General features: G+C 37.8%; 1 protein-coding gene across 1 annotated transcript in view; it reads right to left on the bottom strand.

Annotated features, from left to right (window-relative positions):
- LOC307138327 (uncharacterized protein) overlaps window positions 1-12,421 on the bottom strand; it is a 40,004-nt gene extending 27,583 nt beyond the window's left edge. The window contains exons 1-3 of the mRNA XM_079836567.1: window positions 12,387-12,421; window positions 9,246-9,597; window positions 6,341-7,943 (exon numbers count right to left, since the gene is read on the bottom strand). Of these exons, the coding sequence (XP_079692693.1) occupies window positions 6,341-7,943; window positions 9,246-9,579 (1,937 nt within the window). The 5' untranslated portion in view covers window positions 9,580-9,597; window positions 12,387-12,421. The remainder of the gene's footprint in view (window positions 1-6,340; window positions 7,944-9,245; window positions 9,598-12,386) is intronic.
- Window positions 12,422-15,437: the final 3,016 nt, after the last annotated feature.

Genomic DNA, 15,437 nt, shown 5'->3' with positions numbered 1-15,437 from the left:
GTTTGGGCCTAACGACTCAAGAGTTGTCCTCAAACCAAGACACGGGTATGTACCCAAAGTGCTCTCCACTCCGTTCAGAGCGCAGGTCATTTCCCTATCAGTTCCTCCCGCATCTGATGACGAAAGAGACGTGAATCTACTGTCCCGTCAGGGCTCTTAGAGTTTATTTAGGGAGTTCCGCCACATCTAGGCAGTCGGAACAGCTCTTTGCTTTGGTGGTCGCACCAGAGGGTGCGCGATCACGAAGCAGAGATTGTCGCAATGGATAGTAGATGCCTCTCACTGGCTTATGAGTCAAGAGGTCTCTGCTGCCCCATAGGCGTCAGAGCTCATTCCACTAGAGGCATGGCCTTGTCATGGGCTTGGTCCAGTGGAATACCACTGGAAGATATCTATGCGGCAGCAGGCTGGGCCTCTCTGTCCACATTTATTAGATTCAATAACTTGGAGGTTCCCGCTTTACAAGCTAAGGTTCTTTCCATATAGACAAATGTATACTACATTTACAACAACTAAAAGGCCGACACTGTCCGGTCTGGTTTTATCTAAATTATATGACACAGGAATATTAATTTTCCTAAAGATAATTTTTGGCTTAAATATTCTTGAGAAAAAGAGTTTTCCCATAGCGTAAGCTAACTTGCGCAATATTCAATCCCTTCTCTCAGCGAACTGAGGTTATGTTATGTAGCGTCTGGAGCCTCTCTCTCATAGGATCAAAGAGTAGTCGAGTCCACTATAAATGCCAGGGTGCTTTCAGCCGCACATAAATTAAGTTCTTGGTGCCAATGAGTCTGAGGTAGATGGTTTTGGGGCTCGACTGAGACATTGCAGACCAATCCTCAAAGAGCCAGAGTACCTTCAAAGGAACAGCTATCAGATCACGTCTCTAATCCTAACCCTCCCCACGAAGAGAGTGGGAGGACCCATTGCAATACACACACACACACACACACATTTCTCTTTATGTAACTTGTTATTAAACCATACCAGAAATATATATGATGATCCCTTTTTATTTGAATGTTGACCACAAAGTATATATGTATGTGTTTGTGTGATGTTAAAGTCATCTTAAATGCTGAAATTGCTCTGTAAAGAATATTTCTGCTTTTATGCCGTCAAACCGAAGCGTGTTTGATATGTAAATGTTTCTCTTTCTTTGTTTTAATCAGCGGTGCCCAGTATATGATTATGAAATATATGATTAATACAGTTATCAAACTTGGAAGTAACACTGCATTAACTTTGACACATCATAAAACATGCAAAGTGGGTCGTTAAACAGAGACAAAGAAAAACCTTTCCCGCTAAAAATTCTATCAAAATTTAGATGCGTTAAGACATTATACCCCTGTTTAAGGTGATAAATAGTGTTCTTTGCTGGCTCATAGGGTACTCGCTTGTGAAATTACCATTCCTCTGCCCTCTCTCTCTCTCTCTCTCGTTACTTTTTGTTATTCTGTACATTTATTCTTTATTTAGTCGTATGTAATTATAGTATCAATTATTAAAACCATTGTATCCACGTTTTGATTGTCATTGTTGACGCTCACAAAACAGGAGTCCCTTTAATGTCAGATCTAAGCTACGAGCTCTCATAAGTATCTTGGAATACTTTAATTACCCCAATAGTTTGGAGAGTTTATTCTTTCTGGCCAGAAGAAAATTGGGTAGAAAGAATAGACCTTGTGAGAGTTGATAAAGGATTGTACTGCTTGTTCGTTAAACGGAAGAGATCAGAGGAATTTTGAATCAACTCCTTAAAGGTTATTCTGTAATTATTTAATATAGATATATATCCGTAGTTAATTGCAATAAATTGTCGTTAACCATATACACCTTCCTAAAGGATTATTAGGTACACCATACTAATGCTGTGTTTGACCCCCTTTCGCCTTCAGAACTGCCTTAATTCTACGTGGCATTGATTCAACAAGGTGCTGAAAGCATTCTTTAGAAATGTTGGCCCATATTGATAGGATAGCATCTTGCAGTTGATGGAGATTTGTGGGATGCACATCCAGGGCACGAAGCTCCCGTTCCACCACATCCCAAAGATGCTCTGTCTATTGGGTTGAGATCTGGTGACTGTGGGGGCCATTTTAGTACAGTGAACTCATTGTCATGTTCAAGAAACCAATTTGAAATGATTCGAGCTTTGTGACATGGTGCATTATCCTGCTGGAAGTAGCCATCAGAGGATGGGTACATGGTGGTCATAAAGGGATGGGCATGGTCAGAAACAATGCTCAGGTAGGCCGTGGCATTTAAACGATGCTCAATTGGCACTAAGGGGCCTAAAGTGTGCCAAGAAAACATCCCCCACACCATTACACCACCACCACCAGCCTGCACAGTGGTAACAAGGCATGATGGATCCATGTTCTCATTCTGTTTACGCCAAATTTTGACTCTACCGTCTGAATGTCTCAACAGAAATCGAGACTCATCAGACCAGGCAACATTTTTCCAGTCTTCAACTGTCCAATTTTGGTGAGCTTGTGCAAATTGTAGCCTCTTTTTCCTATTTGTAGTGGAGATGAGTGGTACCCGGTGGGGTCTTCTGCTGTTGTAGCCCATCCGCCTCAAGGTTGTGCGTGTTGTGGCTTCACCAATGCTTTGCTGCATACCTCGGTTGTAACGAGTGGTTATTTCAGTCAAAGTTGCTCTTCTATCAGCTTGAATCAGTCGGCCCATTCTCCTCTGACCTCTAGCATCAACAAGGCATTTTCGCCCACAGGACTGCCACATACTGGATGTTTTTCCCTTTTCACACCATTCTTTGTAAACCCTAGAAATGGTTGTGCGTGAAAATCCCAGTAACTGAGCAGATTGTGAAATACTCAGACCGGCCCGTCTGGCACCAACAACCATGCCATGCTCAAAATTGCTTAAATCACCTTTCTTTCCCATTCTGACATTCAGCTTGGAGTTCAGGAGATTGTCTTGACCAGGACCACACCCCTAAATGCATTGAAGCAACTGCCACGTGATTGGTTGATTAGATAATTGCATTAATGAGAAATTGAACAGGTGTTCCTAATAATTCTTTAGGTGAGTGTATATACAGTATATTGCATAAATACCTAGGTTAGGTATTCCGCTTTTTGGGTGATTTTGGAGATTTATGATTTGATTATAATCTGTTATGATTAATCATAAATCACTAAATATTAATACCCATAATTCCATATTGAGCTAAATTTAATTTAACAATATGTGTGGCCAAGTAGTTACAGTTAGTAACCGAGACGTTTTCACTCGCTAGTGGGCTTCATTGTTCGTTTCCACGGCAACATTGAACATAGATAAAATGTAGGCACAGTCTTTAACTCGGTTCATTACAATAGAAGCCGTTTGCCAGGGATGAGGCGAATGATAGGCTTTATCTTATAACTATATGCTGCAAGTCAAGTGGATTCATAATTTGCTTTGGTTTATTATCAAAAGTCAGGCATGTAACAATATAATAAAGTAATAATGAATAAGTAGCCTCTGTAGTTCAAAGGCGTACTAAATTTATTACATTCATATTATTAAATTGCACATTAAATTATATTATTACTATTGGTAGGAATAAGATGTGATGCCTCTCAAACATCATTCATCATTATTTCTAATAAAACTTCAAAACGATTAGAAAAACTTTAGAAAAATAATAGCTAACTGTCCCGTTTCTGAATATTGCTTGATCAAGTATTGATTTAAACAGGGTTTATAATAAAGTAAAAAAATAAATAAAAAAAACCTTGACACTTATAATTTATGTAGCCTATATCGCCTACAATTTAATAATATTTAATAAAGTTTTATTTCAAAATGAAGAAAATATAGCGCCTTGAAAATCTCAGCAGTTTATCAAAAATAAAAATGTTGCATCTGTCAAACGACGGAAGGCTGTTGGGAGTTTCCAATACTGACAAAAAGAAAGATGAAAAAACATGACACTTATAAAATAAAATAATTTTATAAAAACAATATTAATATTAAATTTTTTATATCTCAAACAAAATAAATAAATAAATAAATAAGATCCGTTGAATCCAAAAAGCTTTTTTAAGACGGCATCAGTTAAGCTAAACTATTTAAAAAAGTTAAATATAGGTTAGGCTACTCAAACAAAACGTTTAGGTTACAGCTGCATGCGTCTCTGAGAAAAAAAAAATGTATCAACGATATGATGTTTTTGATCGATTTGAGGTTATTGAACTCGAAACTAAAACGAATAACTTTTTTTTGGTTTGAATGATCTGACATGCGCTCTTGGCCACGTCAAACAACCGCGACTGGCCTGACTGCATGTTCAAGGCTTACGTTAAAGATCGTTGCTATATGACCGAACATTTAACTAAATATTTGACTAAATTTCAATCTTCTCATTACTCTCTGCATTTACAAATATTCGGGACACGAAAGATGAAATGGTGTATGGAAACGACTTGAGGGCAGATTTTTAGCGATACAACAAAACTTATGCGACATTACGTTTGTTTTTTAGGGATGATGTCATTACACACAATTTTATCTGTAAAAGACCAATTGACCTATCGGTAAGCCCCTCCCATCGAACGCCGATGAGCCAATGGCAGTTGAGTATCAGGTTCGCTGGGACCGGAACTCGGACATCTTAAGGTGTCAGCGCCATAGAGATGCATTGGAAAATCCGAAGCTCTCATCGGTTTGATGGTGTTTATGCTACAAAAATGGTAAACGTCGTGTCTGAGGTACTGTAACACTGATTCCAGGGATCCTGAGAGGATTTTCTGGTTGTCATGCTCTCATTAAGTTACAATTAAAGTTAGTAATTCCCTGCTAACGTACAAACGGACTAACTATAACTAACTGTTCTCATGCAACGGTATAGGTCAGAAACACGAAGGTCTACATTTCAGTGCATCTCTCCATATCAAACTGATTAAATGTGAATTTATGTAATCTTACCCTGTGGTACATGAACAGTGTTGATGCTGGATGTTATCATCTGCGATCGTAACAAGAGGCTTCTCCCGTTTGCATTGAGATCTGTAAACCATCGCTTCCAAATTAATCTCTCACCATTTTTATTTTATTCCCATTTTATTTCTGTGAGTTTTAGATATGTTTAAAGGTCTGCATTATCTGTCTAATAAAGAGGACTCTTATTTTGATGGGTATTATAGTCTCCGGCTACTGAAAGCGAGAGCTCGCACGCAGTTTATCGGAGTTGTTTTGCAGATACAAAGTTCACCAGTTATTAACTGCACCCCCGAAAAGGCATAAAGTCTGTGTATATGTTTGTTTACTGTGAGTGTTTTTGTGTAATTTGCTGTGTATGTTAATGGTAATGCCACGGAGAGAGCTAGTTTGTGAATGAGATGTTAAGGCGCACTTATGCTTTGTTTGTTCAGCTCTTACGATTATTTTTTTGAGTGAAAAACGTGAAAAAAGTAATAAACTTGATAAACCATCAGTAAAGTTTGGCCATCAATCGGACGGGGTATACGCTACATTCTGTGTCCAAAAACATCTTGGGATAAGGTTTTCACACTGACAGCTGTACATTGTAAGATATAGCAACTCCGTTTGTTTGTCTGAGTTAGCAACAGTAACTAAGGGGGGCGGGGCTTACCGATAGGTCAATTGGATGGAAACAGGCTGGAGACAGCAAATTGCGCAATCTTTTTTTAACGCATATTCACTTTGTCGAAAACAAAACAGTTGAAAACGTGGATGGAAACTTGGCTAATATGCCACTATCCACTGGCACATGCCAATGGAGACCAACCCCCGGTTGCATAAACTGCTTACACTAGTCTTAAAAGTTAGTCGTCTATTTTTTTCTTCAAGACTGTTCTTAAGTTTTTAAAGTCAGTTACATTTAAAGTTAGATTGGTCTAATTTGAATCAGAAAAGTTAGACTGATTACCTCTTGACTAATTGCTAATGTGTCAAATTAGTTCTTAAGACTAAACATAATGGCTAAGTTTATGCAACTGGCCCCAGATGTGCCACCGGATGTGCCACTAAGCACAGCGACATGTGCCATTGGCTTCTGTGCATCAGATGCCATGTCACTTAATGTTAATATCGCCTCTCTTTTAGGGGAATGGACTTTAAACAGAAATCTCTCAGGTTTCATAAAGAAAATGATGAATGAAAATCTTGCGAGTTTGATTCGACACAAGGGTGGGTACATTATGCATTTCCATTTTTGGGTGAACTATACCTTTTAAATACAATAATCTCAGTCTTGGAGGGAAAAAACCCCCACTATATTTCGACTGATTTTTCACATCCCAATTCCCACAATACAAGTTTTCACTTTTTTCTATTGCAATACATCCATATTCCTTAGTACCTGATCTTGGATGAGCAGCTGAGCATCATGTCCATTCCTGCGTCAGTCATGTTACAGTCCTCCAGATTCAGATAAACCTCTTTATCTCCGGACTGACCAATCACGTAAGCCAAAGCACAACATTGATGAGGGTCAAGATCCTCTTCAGGCTCAAGCTGATGGTCCATCTTCTCCAGAAACATTGAGCACGCTTTAGGAGACTGGAGCTCATTCAAGCACTGACACACATAGAGAAGATCAAACTCTTCACTTCCACTCTGAGGTTGAAGGAAAGTTTCCAAAAACTTCTCAATGAACCAATCAGATGTTTTCTTTATCTGATCCTCTGAGAAGAGACACTTGATGAGTTGAATGTTGTGTTCTCCCAGAAGTCCACAAAGGAAGGGAAGAACATGTCTCATGTGTTTATGCTCCTCAGTCTGACAGAGTTGAAGGACTTTCTCAATTTCATCTGGATGTCCAAGAAGCCACAAAGCTGAGAAGAATTCCTGCATTGTGTTGTGAAGAAATGCAAAGTACGTTGTTGCAGATGTAGGCGAGTCTCTTATTGTGATCATCTTCAGAAAAGCACAACAAATTTCTGTCTCATCACAGTTAATAAGGTTTAGGGTTTTCTGCATAGTTGCATTGAATGCATTTTGCATCAAAGAATAAACCTGATCTCTGATGTCTCTGAAGTACTTATCTATTTGATCAATTGGTTTCTTCACAGCAGCACGGAAAATGTGGATGTACATTTCTGTGACTGTGTGTGGATGGTTGAAAACATTGCCGTTTTTATATTGAATCAAGTCTACAATCATGGATGCATACATTGGCACGTGACTGAGACTGAACAGCTCTTGGTTCTTCAAAACAACATCTAGAAGAACAGGATCGTGACCCAACATACTCTGGTAGTAAGTGTTGATAGACTCCTCACTGAACCCTTGGACATACACTTTCCGTGTCGGCCAGTCGCAGAAAAGTGGATCATATTCCACCTCTGATCTGCATGTTATTATAATCTTGGCATCAGGCAGGAGCTTGTGGGTCATGATCTTCCATAAGGTGGAATCTTCCCTCAAATATGTCTCCCCATCCAATACAATGATGACATTCTTTGAGTTTTCCTCAATATCTTGAAACACGTCTTTACTGTCTTTATCCATTGGTTTTAAATACACTTTAAACAAAAGAGATTCCAAATCATCATTGCTAGAACTGGCCAAAACACTTTCATCAAAGTAAAACATGTAGTCCAGCTCTCGGTCATCTTTCTCTGCCCACAGACGCAACACTTCCTGGACAACTGTAGTCTTTCCTATTCCAGGTTTGCCTATGAGGAGGATGTTCTTGTCTTGGCATCTCAGCAGATCCACAGGTGAAAGTGCTCGTTCCTCATTAGGAATGTAAGCTCTCAGCTTTGTGCATTTTTTGTTTTTCCATTTTATTTTGCACTGAGTTTTCACCACAGAGTCTGTCTCTAAAACGACAGGTATAAAATGGAAGTTTACTTGTGCCTCGTCATCCAAATATTTAATACAAAGTTCCCTTTGGTCCTTCAGAATCCTTTTTGCTTTCTTCTTGAGCGCTGTCTGATAGTTTTGACAGGGCTTTGTACCTAAAATTGCACAAAAACAAAGATTTGTATTGAAATATGTTTATTTCATACCAGTCTGGTTTCAGGAAGTATTTTTCTACAGAGACAGCTTTTTAAAAGTCTTCAATGATTTACTGATGACTGTGGATGCTGGTGTGCCTTTGACACCATAGATCACACGGTGCTAATTTTGCGGCTAGAGGAGTATGTAGGGATTCAGGGGAAGGCCCTATTGGTTTAAGTAATATCTGACTGCTAGAAGCATGGCAGTGAGGTTTGGCTTGTATACATCGAGGTTGTGCCTCAAGGCTCCTACCCTTTTTTCACTTTATATGCTCCCGATGGGAGACATTTTCAAGAAATATGACATTGCATTTAATTTCTATGCAGATGACTTGCAAGTATATCTACCATTAACAAATGGAAATAGCTTGGAACGTCTAATTGTCCCGCCTCTCTGATCTTAAATCATGGCTGGCTTCTAATTTTTTTGAAAATAAGACAGAGGTTGTAGCCAGGGGTGCAGCAGAGTTACATTTTTGCTCACGGTCACCGTGTCCTAAAGAATGCATTAAAAACTTGGATGTTTATATTAATAGCTCCCTGAAGTTGAACGCACAGTGACGTAGTAAAGTTAAGTTTTTTTTCATTTGAGAAATCTTGCCAAGATGAAATCATGTCTGATGTTTAAGAGTCTTGATATTGCAATCCATGCTCTTAATTCATCAAGACTTGATTACTGTAATTCGTTATAGTCAAGCATCTATCCAACGGCTGCAAAAGGTTCAAAATGCTGCCGCAAGATTATTAATGAATATTAAAAACGTGAACACATTACTCCATCCTTGGCCTCTCTAGATTGGCTACCTGTACAGTATAAGATTGATTTTTTTTTTATAGTGTATAAATCTTTGCATGGCCTTGCACCGGCTTATCTATCAAATCTGCTAATGGAGGAACAGACAGCAAGAACATTGAAATCAACAACTCAAAATTTACTTAAAATTTCATGGACCAAGTTAAGCCAGAAAGGGTATTGTGCGTTTGCGGCAGCAGAGCCAAGACTTTGGTATAGCTTACCCTTACCATGTTTGGGACGCTGACTACATGCATGTTTTTAAAATACAACTTAAGACACACTTGTTTGCCATCTTGATACATTTTATTATTATTGTTGTTTTTAATATTGCACTACTATTGTATATTTCTATTTTTATACTGAGATTATGTAAAGCACATTGGTGTGTTATTTTAATAGTGCTATAATAATAAAAGTGACATTGACTATAATTTTATTTAAATGTTTTTCATTTATCTACTCACCAAATGAACAGCTGATCTCTCCATCTTCCCATTTGAAGGAAAAACAGCTGATCCAGGGGTGTAAATCAGGATCTAATGTCGTCATCCTAGTGACATCCAGAATCCTGAGTAATTCATAACTGGCTTTTTCCCCTTTGTTAATGACCCAATCCAATATACATCTGGCTTTATCAAACTCTATCCTCTCGGCTTTGAGAGCATCGACTTCATGGTCATTGAAAACCTTCTGCTGACAAAGATTCTCAGTGATCAGAGGAAAGTTCTTCATATACTTTATCAGCTTTATCCTGGCGTTTTTGAGGTACTCAATAGCAGATTGCCCCGCACACGCCATACTGCAGACATTTCAAACCTGAGGAACAAGACAGAAGTTTAAGCATATTCATGCAACAATATTACATGTCTTAATCATGTATTATTCACACTTGTGCATCATGATTTAGAGATGTTTAAGCACACACACACACACACACACACACACACACACACACACACACACACACACACACACACACACACACACACACACAGCCTATTTACACTGTAAAGCAGATTTGCATAATAAATTCATCCCTTGTCTTCTGATACTGCCTACACAACGTTGTCATATGAAGTTAAGTTATGACCCTCGAGTAGGCTAAGTTCGCACGATCGCCTCGCGATCAATCACACAAACAATTGAATATGGGCCGATTATTTGAATGAACCATAACTCATGAGTTACTGGATTGAATCATATAGATCTGACTGCACCGAATATTCGGCCACCGAAAATTTTCGGCCGAAAATGGCCCAAAAGTGCATTTTCGGTTTTCGGCCGAAATACTTTTATCACCGAAACAACACGGCCGAAATGTTGTGATGACAAACAGAAACCGCGACCTGCACGTGCTTGTATGAAGCAGTATATTTGAGAAACACCCACGTCAGCTCCATGTACAAGCACTGACAGCCAGAGCTCATGTTCTCGATGAGAAGAGGAACAGACTTCACTGTGAGTTCCCACACAAACATCGATCAACATGTATCACGAAATTCAAACGATAAATGCCGTTTTGACGCTCTTTAATGTGGCATCACTGATCACATCACAGTTCAAGCCGCGGCGCGCGCGCGCGTGAACGCGATCATCTGTGAGCACGATCGATCATCTCTTCCTTAAGAATAAACATGAATGAACATCTAAGGTATGTTGAGGATACATTAACACTTACTGTCACGTATCATATGTGGTGTAATCGCTCAATCAGTGTTTCAACAGCGAAAAGACGTCAATATAACTGCTTGTAAACTAGCCTAAACAATGTCATGCAACTTTAGCATCACATTTACCTCAGGCAGTCATTCAGTGTCCACAGAATTTTATTCACTAGAGTAAATCAACTCTTTCACTAAATATATGACCTATATTAGCCGTTATATTCATTATATTCTACTTAACCTGTTAATGATATCTTGATTATTTCCTGTATGTTTAAATAAACCTGTCATGAAAATGACAGACACTGTGTATAAATGATTATATTTCAACAACGAATTGGAGAAAAAACTATTTTATTATTAGATTATTAGTTATTGCAAAAACTGCCTTATGTGAAGTTTGCATGTTTGCGTACTATGTTATTTGAGTGTTGATTATTAGACCTAAAAATAAATAGCAACTGAATTTAGGCTAATAGTTTGGGCTCTGTTGTTAACCTTTAATATTAATGTGCAAGTAAGGGCTCCCTATATAGTTTACAGCAATATCTTCAATACACTTTTAGTTATAATTTAATTCATTTAAGAACAGATACTTTTTTTTTTCCAGTAAACCAATAAAAATAAATAAAAAGTCATTTTGTAAAACTGCTGTACCGAACCGTCAGTTTTGTGTACCGTTACACCCCTATTCTACAGTTAACATATGGGCTATGGCAGTCTTTGCTTTGATACACTATTATGTTGAAGGCCTACAGAGAAAATAGTTTTATCTTTAAGCAGTTGCACTTGTTCTGAATGCACTTTCTTGTAGTAGTCCTACAGAGAAAAATTTTAAATGCACTAGACCTAAATGTACTTTGTTTTTATGAGAGAACATTTAATTTTAAAATCTTTCTGTAGGCCTGTACATTATTATTTAATGCACAAATGAGTGGGGTCAAGTTAAACATTTTAGTTTGAATTTTATTTTATACTGTGCATTGTTGCAATGTGCTAAATAAATATTGGCAATTTGTAATTGATTTATTCTTTGAAACTTTAATATTAATTTATGCAATTACAATGCCTTGATTTTAGTAAAGTTAGTAAACAGTCATAACCATAAATGCAATGGTACTAATAATTGGCATAATTTATTTCGGTGTTTCGGTTTTCGGTTTTCGGCCTTGGTTTCCTCTTTTTCGGTTTTCGGTTTCGGCCAAGAATTTTCATTTCGGTGCATCCCTAGATCTGACTCGCTGAACTGCACGTTAAACGGCACTTTCTGGAGAGAAACAAAAACGAAACCAAATCAAAATTTGTCTGAAGCCGTTCATAACTTCAGTCATCGTTTGTGAGTGCTAGAATAGTTCGTGTTTCAGGTTGATTAACTCGTTTCACAGTATCTCAAAAGGCATGGTGAACAGACGTAGACAATAATGGGGTTTAGGGCGTGTTCACAGTTTAAGTCTTTTTGTTGTTGTTGTTGTTGAAGCTACCAGCGTCTGTTTTAGCCTACATTATAATCCTATGGAGGAAACATGAGCGCTTTTTTAAACGTCAACGCCGACGTATTTATCTATTTTCCTGTTTAATCATGCATTTAGTCTTTTCACGTTGAAAAGAATTCAACTTCTCTGATAAAACGCACTGCATCAAGCGCCTTTTTGACTGCTTAGCAATGACAAGCGAGTAGCGAGACCTCACTCGTTTCCATAACAACAAGACAAATGAAGAAGGTGCTAGATCGACTACACATTAAACAATTAAACGATCATTCATGTATAAAACACAAAATGCGATCCATGTGGTATGCTATGTGCGGATTACTAAACTCGGAAGAGTTTGTGAAGTTATCTTTGATCATGAAATAGCCTAGAACGGATTGAACTAAATTCCAACTACATTAAAAAATGTCAAACGAAGCTATGTTAACAATTTGGCCTGGAGAGAAATTACCTGCCATTCACCTCGACAGCAACTTCCGACTGTACAGGATCTGCAGCACTTCCTCTTCAGAACAGGTGTAGGCTACCTGCAGTTGTTATGTCTACATATTGCCTCTAGATGTCCCCTCTAGCCTAATATTAGATGCACAAATAACATCATATGATAAAACTTTTTAAGGGAAATCACATTAAAAAAAAGAAAAAAAAATCAGACTTTCTCACTGAATTCACAATCAGTTTCTCACAGCATAACCTTAAATCTCAGGAAACAGCAAATTACGAATACGTTTCCCTGAATTATCAACATGAATGTTCTGTGGCAAATGCTGATAATAGCAGGACATTTAATTATGAGCAGTACAGTATCTGTGGACTTTTTCCTCATATACACTATTGGCAAAAGTTTTGGGACGCCTGCCTTTACATGCACGTGAACTTTAATGACATCCCATTCTTAATCCGTAGGGTTTAATATGGAGTTTCACTAAATATTTTACCAATATCACCATGGATGTTTTTTCTTTTGCAAATTAAAAAAAAATTATTACAGTTTGCAAGGTTCTGACATCCAAACGTAACAATGAGCAATGTAAAATGAAGTAAGCCTAAAAACAAATTCTGTTAAGAAATTATTGTATGTAAAAAAAAACTTTAGGGAAAAATAATCAGCAAAATTTGACGAAGTGACAAATTTAATGTTATAGTTTGCATTTATGATAAACTATTATGATAACAGGATGATATGTTTTCTAGATCTGTTTTGAGTTACGTTTCTCAGACGCCATACTACAGTGCTCCACTCAAAGTTATTTATTTGTAAGTCTTTTTTACTGATATTATTATTAAATACTTATGACTAAATACTTAAATACTTTAAATGCTGGTTCAGGGGGTTGACAACTTTAGGAATTTAAGTTATTTTTCACATAAATCTGGTCAGCTTACTCACTGATCATACTCTTAGCTTATAACATGTTTGAATTATATCACCAATACAATATCAGGGGGTAAAGATATCATTAGATTTCTTACCGTTATGTCTGTGCTCTTGTTACCAGATGAGATATAATGTCCAGCGTTGGGTGCTGAGATTCTTCAGGACAAGGCCTTGATGCCATCTACACTTGGTACATGAAGATGGTAAGTTTCCCAATAGCTGCCAATATCCCAGATCAAAAGACTGAACACAACAGGCTTCAATCTGTATTCATCTATTTTGATAGGTTTAATGTTACATTATTTGCCTGGAATATACACTCAAAAAACAAAGCTGTTGAACAAACTTAAATTAAGGAAAACTTTTCCACGAAATGTAATCACATTTTTACAACAAAATCTTGTTTGAAACGATTTGTAATCTTGTTGTATGAACTTAAAGGGATAGTTCACCCGAAAACTACCCCATGATTTACTCACCCTCAAGCCATCCTAGGTGTATATGACATCCTTCTTTCAGACAAATACAATCAGAGTTATATTAAAAAAGTCCTTGCTAACCCAAGCATTATAATGGCAGTGAATGGCTGTTTCTGTTTTGAAGTCCATAAAAGTGCATCTATCCATCATAAACGTGCATCTATCCATCATAAAAGTGCATCTATCCATCATAAACGTACATCTATCCATCATAAAAGTGCATCTATCCATCATAAAAGTGCATCTATCCATCATAAATGTGCATCTATCCATCATAAAAGTGCCTCCATCTATCATAAAAGTGCATCTATTCATCATAAACGTGCATCTATCATAAAAGTGCATCTATCCATTATAAACGTGCATCTATCCATCCTAAACGTGCATCTATCCATCATAAACGTGTCTCCATCTATCATAAAAGTGCATCTATCCATCATAAAAGAGCCTCTATCTATCATTAAAGTGCATCTATCCATCATAAAAGTGCATCTATCCATCATATAACTGCGCCACACGGCTCCATAGGATTAATAAAGGCCTTCTGAAGCAAAGTGGTGCGCTTGTGTAAGAAAATATTCATATTTAAAACTTTATAGACTAAAATAACAAGCTTCCGGCGGTCAGCCGTAAAACAAATCCTCAAAAAGTCCCTTCAAGGAGTCTTCCAATGGTGTTTTCCTGGGAGGAGGTTGTTTCAGCTTCTTCACCCTCATCCTGCACTGAGGAAGAGCAGAAATAAAAAGACTCGGACAAATTTAAAGGGGTCATGAATTGAGAAATCAACTTTCCCTTGAGCCTTTGATATATAAAAGTTAATTGTGATATAAGAATATCCTGTAAGTTTCGGAGCTGAAAACGTCCTTGTTAGTCAAAGAAAAGCTTTTATTGACACCAGGCCCAGAAAACGATCGATCTCAGAATGTGCCAGGCTGTGATGTCAGGGTGTGGCGAAACACCGCCTTAACCGAAGAAGACGAACGCCTGATTCTGTAGCCCCGCCCACCGATTATAGGCCTAGGTGGAGCTAAACCGGATCGAACTTCCAAGCAATAAATATGCTGCATAAGCTTCATTCGGATTCCAGTATTATGAATGCATGAACTTTATTTTTAATGAATATCCAGCTCACGTGTGGAAGACATTGCGCGTATGTTCCTTCATTTCACCACAGATTCATTTGTAAACAAGAGACTGGCTTTGCAGTGTTGGGGGTAACAGTTTAGACCCAGAAACCAGTTTTGAAAAATGAAGACCAAGAGTCAGGGGTGCAATTAATTAAAGAAAAATTTACTGAAGAGTAGTTTGCAGTTTCATCAACAGAATCCAGCTTCAAGTCTCATAAGGAGCTCGTAGGCCACGCTCCCTCTACCCGCCTATCGTGCCGATAATTTCTCAACAGTTTTCAATACTGTTTTCAGGGTGTAGCCATGTCATTGGATGAATCTGATTCGCAGTCATGGTAAATTTTAACACTTTGTCAGTTAATCAGATGCACGTGTCAGAATCAGAATCAGAATCAGAAAGAGGTTTATTGCCAAGTGTGCTTGCACACACAAGGAATTTTTCTTGGTGCTGAAGCTTCCAGTGCACATATGCAATACAAACACAACAAGAACATAGTAATACAAATTTTAAGAATAAA

Source organism: Gobio gobio, assembly GCF_949357685.1.
Source record: "Gobio gobio genome assembly, chromosome: 1".
Lineage (NCBI taxonomy): Eukaryota > Metazoa > Chordata > Actinopteri > Cypriniformes > Gobionidae > Gobio > Gobio gobio.
Note: the sequence above shows the minus strand (reverse complement) of the source record. Positions and strands in the feature narration are given on the sequence as shown.